We start from the raw sequence: 12,739 nt of genomic DNA, 5'->3' as shown, positions 1-12,739 counted from the left end.
GAAATTACAACATATTAACTTACCATCCATGGAAAAATGAAAGTCTGTGGCCTCCAGCTTTTTTAAAAACGTGAGCGAGCATGTCAGCTGTTGAACTCTAACCTTTTTAGACACAGGAGGAAAAGCACAGGTGTAAAATACACAAAGAATGATGGTTTAATTCCATTTAGCTGCGTCAGTGCATACTGTCTCACTGTGACAGACATTTCAGAAACCTCTGAGAGTTTTTTACTCGATGGACGTCTGAGCACATGTGTAGAACTGATTACAGCTGAACAGACTCATTACCTGCCATCCACTGTGTTACTACACTGGTTATTAGCATTTTTGTCCATTTGGTGACACATTAAAATTTATCAGGAGCTCCGACTGAGCAGGTGCTCAAACTGTTCTATAGTTTTCTTCAGTAACACTTTTTCTTATGCTGTTCAAACCTCATGTAGAGATGATAATTTTTAAAAAAAATGTTTTTAAATAAACTACATGCCAAATTATCAGCATGAGCTCTGAGAGGTTCAGAGGATCAGACAGGAAGGAAGCTGCTGCAACGAACCAGTCAAACCCCAAACCAGATATATCAACGGTTTAACTGAATTTATGAATCAAACCTGGAAATCAGGAAACAGGGAGGGAGGACGTTGTACCACAAAGACAGACAACCCCAGAGACGTGACAGAAAGAAAAAAGAAGAGAAGGGAAGACATTAAAGGCTTTTGACAAAGATGTAACTAATTATTTATGTTTACGAGGAGCTGATTTGAGAACTTTGAAGCATTTATTCTTTGTAAATGTAAAAGTTGGAAGTTCTCTGATTAGTTCCTGGGTGTGAAAACATGCAGGGAATTTGACTTCTGCTCACATTAACTCTTTTGAAGGAAGACACAGAGACAGACAAAGACACTGAGCTACGGAAACATATTGATATTAAATATATTGTTACATTCACGGATTTTAACTTACATAACTGATGCACAATATTTTATTTTGTGTCTTTTACAGCAGCTGCTGATGAGTCCAAACCTCAGAGACCAACGGTGAGTTGGCGAGGGATCGTCCTCTGTGCTGGACTGGGTCTGACAGCAGCATCAGTTCTGCTGTTTGCCTTCAGTCTTTGTTTGATTTGGTTTGCTAAGAGGAAAGAAATCTTCTCTGCAGTCTTACAGATATTGACTTTAAGAGAAATAGAGCATCATGACTAATAAAACTCAGACACACTTCTGTCAGAAAGAGCATCTTAAGAGTTCATTATTACATTTCATTATTTGTTTTGTCAGAAACTTTTGACTCATCTTCTTCTTCTTTAGGGTAAATGTTCACTCTTGAGCAGAAGTGGATTTAGTGGGTGTACTGAGGCTCACGCCCTGGATGTTTTCACAAAAGCCCCGTGTCTTTTATGATTTGAAAATGATATTGTACAAGTAATTTCTCTCAGTTTCTCTCTGACTGCACCGGCATGTCATCTCTCAGTATGAGTGTCGATGTGCAATACTGGAACCTGAAAGTACTGAAAGGCTCAGCCATCCGGCGCCATCATTCACAGAAAGTGGTGCAGCAGCAGGAACCGCCAGTGAACCACAGACAGATAATTCTGGTTCTCATCATTCATCCACAGTAACGTTAAGTTGATGCTCCTCCCTCTGTCTGTCTGTGTCCTTCTTACTGAAGCAGAAGTACTAATATCAGACTGTAAAAAATACTTCACTACAAGTAAAAGTCCTGCAGTCAGTCAGACCTTACAAACACAGTAGATTCTCAGTTGTTTATTCATCTAGATTATTTTGGTGTCAGTTGCACAGTTTTGCAGATACGGGCCGTAGAGATGTCTGCCTTCTCTCCAATATGTGGCTGATATCTCCAAATGTCACAAGCTCACAACAAAACTATCGAGACGATACATGGCACCTCAGGTCAGAGGAGAACTCTGCCTTTTTGTTTTTGGGGTGAACTGTTCCTTTAAGCCCAGACACATAGACACAAAACAGGCTGTGAGATATTTAGAATAAAGCTTTATTGATAAATACAAATGTATAACTTAATATAAATGAAAACATAACTCCGTTCACTTTGAACTTCCTGTTGCTCACAGGATGAATCCTATTGTTTGCATTTCTTTTAGCGCCACCATTAGGACACAGTTTAAGTTCCACTTTAGTACCAAAGCTTCAAGAACAAAAAAAGGGCTGTAATGAAAACTTCAGCCACTGTGGGGCGCTAGTGCACCTTTAGACTTCAGACATATATATTTACAGGAAGAGCTGCAATGGAATATTTTACATATAAAACATCATAATAAATACACTGCATGGCCAAAAGTAAGTGGACACCCAAACATCACATCCATATGTGATAGCTGAGCATCATTTTCCAAAATCATGAGACTTTCCACCATTCATTTGAAGCTGGCTGCAGGGATTGTCTTGTGCACGAGAACATGGTCATGTAAAAACAAACAGAGGTCTTCTCCAAACTGATGCCAGAAGTTTAAAGTACATTTGTTCATCAGATTTCACTACACTGGAACACAAATGAAAAACAACTGAGGACCAAAAGTACAAGAAAACAAGTGTCCATTTACTTTTGGCCATAGAGTGTAAATAAATCACCATACAATAATTATTCTGTAATAAAATACAATATACATAATTGAATAAATACACTATAAAAAGGTAAAAACTGAACATTAGAGGACTGATATAGTGTCATACAGTCACAGTCAAACATCATCAGTGTCTCTCAGTGTGGGTCTTTGCTCAGTCTGGTTGAGTTGCTGGTTTCTGGTTGCAGATGAAGATGAAGTTGTGGACTCTCTCTCTCTCTCTCTCTCTCTCTCTCAGTGGTCAGTGTGTTTGTACTGCAGGCTCGTCCCATGGTGGAGAGGCATCATACTGTTGGAGAGAGAGCCAGAATAACACCAACAACACAGACAGGACTGGAGAGAGACAGAGGGAGACAGAGAGGAGACAGAGGGTGAGTTTGATTAAAGGGGAACTCCAGCGATTTATTATTGTACTTAACATAAATTTGAATGAGACGGGTTTAAAAGAGAATGAAGCAACCCTGTAATTATTTAAGCTTCATAAACACTAAAAACTACAATTCCCATAATGCAACAAACAGCATCATTTTGTGACCCTCCCAGTCTTGTCAACGCCTGTGTTTCTTGCCTTGTAATGCCACACTTTCTGTTTTGAATTGACCCGTCTTAAGTCCCACCTCTTTTCGCTCTGTGATCCAATCACAGTTGAGCTTTGTACCTCGGCCATCTTCCTCCATTCCGGTTTTCTGTACTTATATTTGCTATATGCTAGGTTAATCTATGTTGACAAGAAAAACACATTTTTAAGTTTGAAAAAAGATGTTGCCGGGGGAATTGTAAAAGTGACCTACAGCTATAGACTTGACTTGACTTGACTATGACATCATCAGTGTTACTGTCTCTGATTTTAGAGGATACACATCTGTATTCACACACAGGCAGACTGTTCATGATGAGTGGACTGACATTAATGTGTAAAGTCGGTGGAGTGCCCCTTTAAACAGACGTGTCACTGGTCATTTCCCACAAGTCTTTTATCAAAGGTCAAGACATTTCTATGTTTAGACGTTAATCACTGTCTATCCTCAAGATCCCAAAACATTTGATAGTGCGTCCCCCTCTCTCCGTCTCATTCTCTTACTGTATATCTATGTCTCACGACCTCTGACCCTGTGACCTCACTGTGATGTCACACTGACCCCAGGAACTGGAAATACCCGCATCTGTTTGGACATTTACTGTCAACAACACGGTCAAACAACCACAAAGCACAACAATGTGCCAAGTTCTTACCTTAAAGCAGTTTTTGAACTTCTTGGAGACAAAGAAGAGGATTATGGGATTGATGCAGGAGTTGATGGTTGCCATGTTGATGCTGACGTAGTCGAGCACCAACAGGAAACTGCGACCACAGAAGAAGAACACGCAAGAACATTAAAAACTACGACAAAAAGAGACGATCACACCAGTAACTAGAGAAGGTGATCTGTCTTTTCTTTGTTTCAAAGCTGCTGCTAAACTTTAATAGTTGAAAACCACAAAATGTATGAAGGATGAGTAATATTTTACAGTTTGTTGAGAGGCTGATACTAAACTGCATTGCTGTTTAATAATACTAATAATATAGGAATTTTGCACCGTATATTTTTTGTGTATGTTTGTGATTGTGCACCTACTTTAACAGTTCGCAGCGGCGTGCATCATGGGATTTGTAGATGGTTTTCTTCAGCAGGCGACTCAGATGAAGCGGAAACCAGCACAGAGCAAAGATCAGCACCAGGCAGAACACGGCTTTAGCCACTTCTCTACGCTGTGGAGAGAAACCTGCTTCAGGAACGGATTCACCGAAAACGGTGTGTGTGTGTGTGTGTGTGTGTGTGTGTGTGTGTGTGTGTGTGTGTGTGTCTACCTGTTTAAGGTGTTCAGTCAGTGCGATCCTCAGACTTCCTTTCTCGTGTTGGAGCATCTCGCAGGTCATCAGGCCGTAGAAGACGGCAGAACAGAGCAGAGGAACGCAGAAGTAGAAGCCAAACAGCCACCAGTCTTTTGCATCCCGGTAGAACTGGAACGTGGAGAAACACAGTTTCAGTGCCGCCAAAACTCAAAACCTACCCAACCTTTACAAGATTAAAAACAAAGATCATTATTATAGTGCGTTTTTCCACCTCTGTTATCAGTATGTATTGTTAGTTTTAGATTTTGAAGGCGTTTAACTTTTTTAAATCGTTTGAAGTTGTGAATTCTTGTCTGGGACGAGGCTGTTTTCTGGCACAGAGCAAGTTTAGAAATAAAAACCAAAACATTTCATAAATTATACATTTTTCATATATAGGAATCCTTAAAGAATATATAAGGCAATCACATACTGTTGGTATTAATAAACCGTGTCTAAAGGCTGACAGCAGGGCGGCTGACCCAGGTTTCGTTTTGAGCGCCTGGGCAAACTGTGTTTAGTCGCGACCTGCAGATATAAACAGGAAATGATGTTCTAAACTATCTGAGCTAAAGAGACCTCGCCCTAAAACACAAACAACAAAGTGATCATGGAAATGAACCGCAGAGTGCTTTTACTTTCCCCACAGAGACCATCCGTCAGGCAGACGAGGCTGGATTTAACTGCACTCTTATGCCTTTACTCACTGACCTGTTACATAACATTACTTCTCTTTATCCACTTATGGGAATTAATAGTTTAAATCCATCTTGTTATTGAACTTTCTGACCTGAAAATTCAGTTTTAGACCATAATCTAAACTGCTGAATTTAACATAATGTGCACCAACATAAACCAAGCTGGTTACAATAACATGTTTTTATCCCTCTATAATAATGCTTAGTTTCAGGGTCACTAAAGTTCTATATGGTCCTATGAGACATGGTACTGTATGAAAACTGTTTATGAGAGTGCAGAGAACATTTACAGATGCTATCAACACACACACAAGACCACACACACGCTCTCACCTCCCTGTCTGTACATGTACGTGCAGTCACGTGCAACAACTCACGGTCATGAAGGGCGTCGTTGGCTGCAGCATGCAGGTCCTCATGGTAACGTTCTTGTAGTCGAAGCTGACCATGTTGAAGCCGATGGCCTCCGGCACGGCCAGCACGATGGACAGCAGCCAGATCACCACGATCTCCACCGCTGTCACCGTGGGAACACCAGTGCACTGAACCCGTGACCAGGACGCCACCGCACGATACCTGAGCACAAGGGTTTACTTAAAATTATTTAAAGAAAGTTAAAAACTACTTGAAATTGCTTTAACTTAGCTGATGTTAGCAAAACCCTAGCTAAACTAGCTAGTTAATGATTGTTGGAGATTACGTAGCTAGCTCTCAAGCATTTTGCTAACATTAGCTATCAGATGTAACTATCTAGCCAATGACTGATGCAATTTTAGTCAGCTGACATTTTTCTACAGAGCAAAATGCTATATAACAAGCTAGATGGCAATTAATGTCGGTTAGCTAGCCAGTAACTGTTTTTGGCACACAGAGCAAAAAGTGGCGGGACTTAGGAGGGTTTTACTGCTTTTGTTGTCTTGTTCAAACATCGTCGCCCACCAGAATCTTAGCTCCCTTCGTCTTATACAACAGACCTGCCTTCAACTCAACATAAGAAAAGAAAAAAACAACTTAAACCTACTAATGATGATGTATGTTAGCTGGTGTTTTACTACAGAGCAAAATGCTAGCTAACTAGCTAGGTAACAATTGGTGTAGCTTAGCTAGTTAGTTAAAACATCATGTGAAAAGACAAAAAATGCAATCTAAAATCTATCTAAGGGTAAAGGATGGATGGATAGAATGGATACCACTGTCTGCAGAGCAAAAACAAATCTAAAGTCAGCAGTCTTTGTTGAACGTATTACCACGTGAACATCTTCTGTGTTGTTTGTTGTTTGCGGTGTGTATGTGAGTTACCTGTCCACACTCAGAGCACACAGGTTGAGGACGGTGATGCCGACTGAAGCTTTCTGCAGGAAGGGAAACAGCTTGCAGAGGAACAGGCCAAAACCGCTGTCAGCAAACGGCCACCCCCCGGCCAGGAGCTGCACACACACACACACACACACACACACACACACACACACACACACATTCACTTAGGTCACTTTTGGGTGTATTACATAGATTTACATTCATTTCCTGGAGCCTGAACCCCAACTTCCACTGTCCTAACCCTAACCCTAACATCAAGGTGGGTTTGCTGATTCTCCAGAAAGGTAGGTGATAATTTCATTCCCAGGTTGTCAAATACTAACACTTTGTGTTTGATGCTCTGACTGAACCAAAAACCTTCCTTTTCCCAATTGAAGACGGGGCTTTCGTCCCCAGGCTGCCTGCGTTTGTCTGGCCGATATCTGAAAACACACACTGGCAAATCACCATGTGCTATCAGTGTCAGTGGGATATTTTTGTTGCCTTTATCAGTGTAACACTCAGCCTCCTGACTGAGACACACAACACACACTGCTGTTTTCTACCCATAATGCATTTCTGCTCCTGTACATCCCAGTCTTACCAAGTGAAAAAACACTAAAGGCACATCAGAGTGAAATATGTTGAATAATAACAAGTTTCTCAGAGGAACAGTGACCAAGACCATGACTTTGTGTCAAACAAATATAATGCACTGCAGCTCTGTACCTTGTAGACGTTGATTGGTATGTCGATGGCGATGTATATCAGGTCTCCCAGGGCCAGACTGGCTATCACAGCATTGGGTCCATTCCTCATGCTTTTATTCTGGTAGATAATCCTGAGCAAGGTGGCATTTCCAATGATCCCCACAGCAAATATCACACAGGACAGCACGGTGTTGATGTACTTGAAGGCTGTTTTTATTGATGTGTCGTGCACGCAGCTCGGGGGAGATACCGGGAGCATATGAACCACCGGAGAGGAGTTGGAGGACTTTATTTCATGTCTGAGTTTCGGCTTGTCCACGTGTTTTGACTTTCGTTTTTCCAGCGCGGACAGGTCCTTGTTCACGGTCTCTTGCACCAGATGTGTCTCTCGGTCTGAGGTCTGGATAAGACGGTCCATCCCCAGAGGCGGTTCGGTGCCGTAGAAATCAGGGAGGTCCGACATCATCAGGTCGGACACCTGAGATGGATCGGATGAGAAGTTTCTCTGGCAGCCGACCGGATCGACAAACAGCAAACCCCAGATGACCAGCAGTGTGGGCATGGAACGAATTCTGGAACTCGCTTTGATTCCAGAACCGTTAGCTGGATCCATTTTTGTGACCCCAGGGACCATTTTGGAACCCGACTCTTGAAACCACTGTGAATCTAGAGCAAACTTTGGAACCTGCAGTATTTTCAGAACTTGTCGCTTCAGAACAGTTTTGCTGTTCGGGGCCTGTTCCTCTTACTTAATGTGTTTTGGAACCTGTTTCCAGCCCTTTCTGAAACCAGTCGTAGAGGGTCCAGAGGTTCTCAAAGCAGGTCTTCCAGTGAATTTGGTGATTCCTGGCTTTGGAAAATCTGGAAAGCAAGATAAAGAGAAAACAGAAGGTTGAATAGCAAGCACAACTTTTCAGAAGAAAAGAAAATTTGCTTGATTTTTGGACCCCAGGAAGATTAGCTGGCGTTGAGCTAATGAGGATCCTTTTTTAAATAAATAAATAAATGGTAACTCTATTGTGGGAAAATTTGTATTCCTCACTCAAAATTCAAAGCTGCATCTGGATGAATGTTCATAAAGCGAGAAAGAAAGCTAAAATATTCTCACCTGTCTGTGACGAGAGAAGAAGAAGAAGTGTCCTCTGCTTAGTGAGGAAAAAACAGATGAAGTCTAAGTGGCAGAGCTCAGTTTTTACCCTCTCTCTCTCTCTCTCTCTCTCTCTCTCTCTCTCTCTCCATACATGCTCACCACTGCTCCACCGTCTGCCACCTCCTCCTCACTTGTCTCTCCCCCCCCCCCCCCTCCCCTATCTTCTTTATCTTCCATCAGCTGTCACTTCACACTTTCTCTCCTCCGTCCTCCTCCTCCTCTTCTTCTCTCTTTTTCGTTCAGTGGGTTACAGTGGAACATCTCGTAAAACCTCCGACATGAAGTGACTCTGAACTTTTCCCACTTAAGAGCTTGTTTATAAAACGCTGTTGTGGAAATTGGGTCAGTAAAATTTACTGCTGTATTTAAACAACAAATTTGACTTTACTGGAGTGTTTGAACACAAGTGTTGCCAGACTTCACTCAGTTAATTACACCACCGAGTCCCTCAACCTATCAGAATTTACTGAAACCATATTTTTATTAAAACTGTTTCACCAAGGACTTCATATCTAACTGTTCTGCCATTTATTTAAATGTCAGATCCACTATCAAAGAAATATTTATCTTAAAAACATATATATAAAATAAAATTAATACATGCAAGAGATTTTTCTACACTGTTCGACTGCTCTCTGAACATGTGTGTACACAGAATGTGTGTACAAATGTAGGGAATAAAGGTAAAACGTTGTCAGAAAAATAAATACTCATGTACAGATACCTGAAAAATCTACTTAAGTACAGGAACAAAGTATTTGTACTTCCATCTCTGGTCCTTTCCCAAGTCACATGGTCCTTTCATGCACTGTTAGTGTATTATAAAGTTGATTATGGCCTTAAATAGAAAATCTATGAGCTGTTTTGCTCCAAAATGTGTTCTGTCTTTCAGTATATAAGATGTTAATGTCAACCACCAAAGATTTTTTTCTTTGTTTTGTGAGGTGATCGCTGAACAGCTGTGACGGAGGAGAAGTTTAAACATCTATCTGCGACACGCAGCCTCAGTTATTCCTGAATGGAACATGTTCGTGGCACAACATGTGTGTGTTTACACATCTGTAACACACGTGTCAAAACCTAACAAACAAAACAGATGTTAATACAGATGTTCCTCTATCTATCTATCTATCTGGAGAAACAGCATCTTCTCACACTGATACCATTAAACCTTTGACCGGATAAAGTTAAGACTGACTCATTGTTCCAGAGAAGTTTGTCAGTAAAGACGTGGGCTGTCAGTGTGTGTGTGTGTGTGTGTGTGTGTGTGTGTGTGTGTGTGTGTGTGTTGTTTGTTTTTTACAGTAAATACAGAGATAAACAGATGAAGGCTCTACGTGACTTGAACCATGCAGGCAGATAATGGGATGTCTCTGAATACACACACACACACACACACACACACACACACACACACACACACACACACACACACACACACACACACACACAGGGACAACCCACCAACAGAGCTTGTGTGTGTAGTGTGTTCGTTATCACAGCGGGATATTTTAGTTTCCATTATCAGTGTGACACATGAACTTCTGATGAAGCTGATTGAGATAATAGTTCTGATTATATTAGATAATAACAATTAAATGTTGTGTAGAAATAACTACACCGACGATCTGCAGCTTAGCTAAGACAAGATATTTAATGTTCAAACTGATCAGTTTCTTTAATTTTGTAAAGATGCATTTATTCTGAATTTGATGTCTGCAACATCAAAAAAGTAGTGACAGCAGCAGCATGTTTCCCTCTGTGATCCATCATCTTTTCTTTTAACACTCAGTCAGTGTTTGTGAACTGAGACACTAATTGTTGAAGTTTTAAAGTGAAATTCTTTCTCATTCTTGCTTGATATTCGACCTCAGCTGCTCAACAGTCCACAGTCTCTGTTGCTGTATTTTGTGCTTCATGATGCACCACACATTTTCAATAGGAGACAGGTCTTGACTGCAGGCAGATCAGTCTAGTACCCGAGCTCTTTTACTACGAAGACACGTGGACAATGTGTCTTTGCATTGTCTCAGTGAAATAAGCAGTAAGTGTCACACATTCTTTACTCCAGTAGAAGTGTCCTCTTAAGGACTTTTTTACTGTCTGTTTCTGTGCAAAGTTACGTGAACCTCAGCTTTTCTCCACCAGTCTCCCTCTCTGTCTGTTTCAGCTTGTTACGTCTTTCTTGATGTTTTTCGTCTTGTTACTCATTCTTTGTCCTGTTATGTCAATTTTCATCTTGTTATGTCTTTTACGTTGTTGTTCATCTTGTGTCTTTTATGTCTTGTTATGTCATTTTTGTCTTGTTACATTTTTCCATAATTTCTCATCTGTTACGTCTATTTGCAACTTTTTTTGTCTTGTTACGTCTTTTAAGCCATTTTCTTCTTTTTCATTTTGTTATGTCATTTTTGCTCCTGTTGGATCCTTTTCGTCTTTTTTTGTCTTGTTACATCATTTTTCATTTTGCTCCTTTTTTCCAAAGTGTTCCTGAGCTCATGTAGTGTCCTTTATACAATGATGAGGGTTTTTAATGCAGTGCTGCCTGAGGGGTCAAAGGTCACAGACATTCATGTTGGTTTTCAGTCTTGCTCCTTACGTGCAGAGATTCCTCTGGATTCTCTGAATCTTATTATGAAATTATAAATTGTAGAAATCTATAAATTCCTGCTTTTTTATTTTGAGAAAAGTTTATCTCAAACTTTTGGACTATTTACAGTTTTTCACAAAGTGGTGAACTTCACCTCATCCATGTTTGTGAACCACTGAGCCTTTTGAGGACGTTGCTTTCATACCCAATCATTGTTAACCAGTTAACCTGTTTACCTGTGAAATGTTAAAACAGGTGTTTTTGAAGCAGTCCAGAACTTTCCCCGTCTTTTTGTTGTTCTTGTCCAAACCTTTGGATGGATTTTCATCTTTATTTTTTTTCTCTTATTTCCATTATATCCCTGTTTTTATGATAATTCTTTGTGTATTTTCATGTAAAGGACTCTTATTTCCTCATTGTAAGTTTAAAATTCTTTGTTTATTATTAATGCCATGACGACGCAGTCAGGGGTGTAGTGGAGGGTAAATCCAAGCAAACTCACTTTGATGGTCATCTGACAAGGGATCCTTTTTTTTCCGCAGAAGTTAACAGGAAGGATTAGCAAATCACTTTCTTGCAAAACTGGACTTTCGTATATGAACTGCAGTATCTGACAGTGCAAAGTTGTTATTTAAAGTTTGAAGACACAGGTCAGTTACTCCACAGTTTGGTACCTGATTCATGAAATGAATGAATGAAATGAAAATTTCAATGAAATTGCACTTTAAATTGTAGGCCATATTATAAAGTGTTTATAAAACTTTATTATTTCCCGAGTTTACTGCAGCAGTGAAACAGAGATCTATTGTACTTGTAAAGTTAAAAGCTTTTAATTTGAAGCAGAAACTTCTTTATGACGACTTCTTGTCAGCGTGTCAGACCACCAACCGTATGCGAACTACAGTTGTTATTAGTCAAGTGAAAAAAAACCAAAACGTGTTTAATCCTCATTTTTCTCTTCAAACACAGCTGGTTAATGGACAAATTGCACTTGAGGCTCATTAAAATGAGAAGAACAAACAAGCCGAATCCAAAGAGCCTTATTTGACAGCAAATCAAACCCAGATATTCTGTGTGAACATGTAACACAGACAGACCGACGGGCAGGAAACAGCCGCTTCGTCTCAGCTGCTGCTGGTTTCCACCATGAACATGAAACTTTATTAGAAACTCTTTGAAGACAAAGAAACACACTCACCACCACAGAGAGAGTTTCCATCCCAGCTGTGGTGACATGGAAATGTTTCATTCCAACATCTGACAGAAAAGTGTGTGTTTGCACAAAATGCTGCTGCTCTGTACGACCTCAGCAGGAAACCTTATCTTATTTATGGTTATGTAATGATGTTTTAATTAACAGTTTGGCTTTAATCATATTGTTGCATTCAAATCAGTGTACTGCTGATGTGACGCTCTGTTATCCCTATCTTTTATTTAAATTTCACTTTTGTGGAATTTATTTTTTAGTCCACCAGCTCCTAAGTTGTTTTAATGTTTGTTTGTTTTTGCTTTTTTCATAATTGTTTCTTGTCCCGCAGGGCACTCATGCAAAAGGAAATGAATGACTGTCACTGGAGCGTTGAATGAATAGTAACAACATGACATAGGAAATGCACTTTTTAAACACAGAAATTACAGAGGGCTTTTCAGGAAGAAAAAGGGGAAAATGATAACAGACACAGCAAAGACAACATGGGATATATATAGATAAATATATATATATATAATAATATAATATATATATATATATAAGATATCATGTAGGCCTATATAAACATATAAAAACATGAAAAGAGAAACAACCGTGTAACCTGCAAACTAAAACA

At 40.0% G+C, this 12,739-nt stretch overlaps 1 protein-coding gene across 2 annotated transcripts; it reads right to left on the bottom strand.

Moving 5' to 3' along the window:
* Positions 1-1,847: 1,847 nt before the first annotated feature.
* On the bottom strand, positions 1,848-7,826 carry LOC146305376 (endothelin receptor type B-like). Of its 2 annotated transcripts, none has more exons than XM_084712789.1 (7): positions 7,193-7,826; positions 6,467-6,594; positions 5,545-5,743; positions 4,446-4,598; positions 4,213-4,346; positions 3,830-3,938; positions 1,848-2,885 (listed from the first exon to the last, which is right to left on the bottom strand). In XM_084712789.1, exons 1-7 carry the CDS (start codon positions 7,805-7,807, stop codon positions 2,838-2,840), a joined length of 1,386 nt encoding a protein of 461 aa, XP_084568915.1. In that variant the 5' UTR covers positions 7,808-7,826; the 3' UTR covers positions 1,848-2,837. The 2 variants fall into 2 exon arrangements, with proteins under 2 accessions (XP_084568915.1, XP_084568914.1); XM_084712788.1 differs by having other exon boundaries at positions 2,040-2,929.
* Positions 7,827-12,739: the final 4,913 nt, after the last annotated feature.

Source organism: Lutjanus erythropterus, chromosome 23 (assembly GCF_056507025.1).
Source record: "Lutjanus erythropterus isolate fLutEry1 chromosome 23, fLutEry1.hap2, whole genome shotgun sequence".
Taxonomy (NCBI): Eukaryota; Metazoa; Chordata; class Actinopteri; order Lutjaniformes; family Lutjanidae; genus Lutjanus; species Lutjanus erythropterus.
Note: the sequence above shows the minus strand (reverse complement) of the source record. Positions and strands in the feature narration are given on the sequence as shown.

Bases quoted from the DNA above. Each gene is read 5' to 3' on its own strand.
- LOC146305376 (XM_084712788.1), bottom strand. From the start codon at position 7,807: ATGGTCCCTGGGGTCACAAAAATGGATCCAGCTAACGGTTCTGGAATC. The intron at 6,595-7,192 runs GTACAGAGCTGC...GTGTGTGTGCAG, and splicing joins TACCAATCAACGTCTACAAG to CTCCTGGCCGGGGGGTGGCC. The intron at 3,939-4,212 runs GTAGGTGCACAA...CTGTGGTCGCAG, and splicing joins CGCCGCTGCGAACTGTTAAA to TTTCCTGTTGGTGCTCGACT.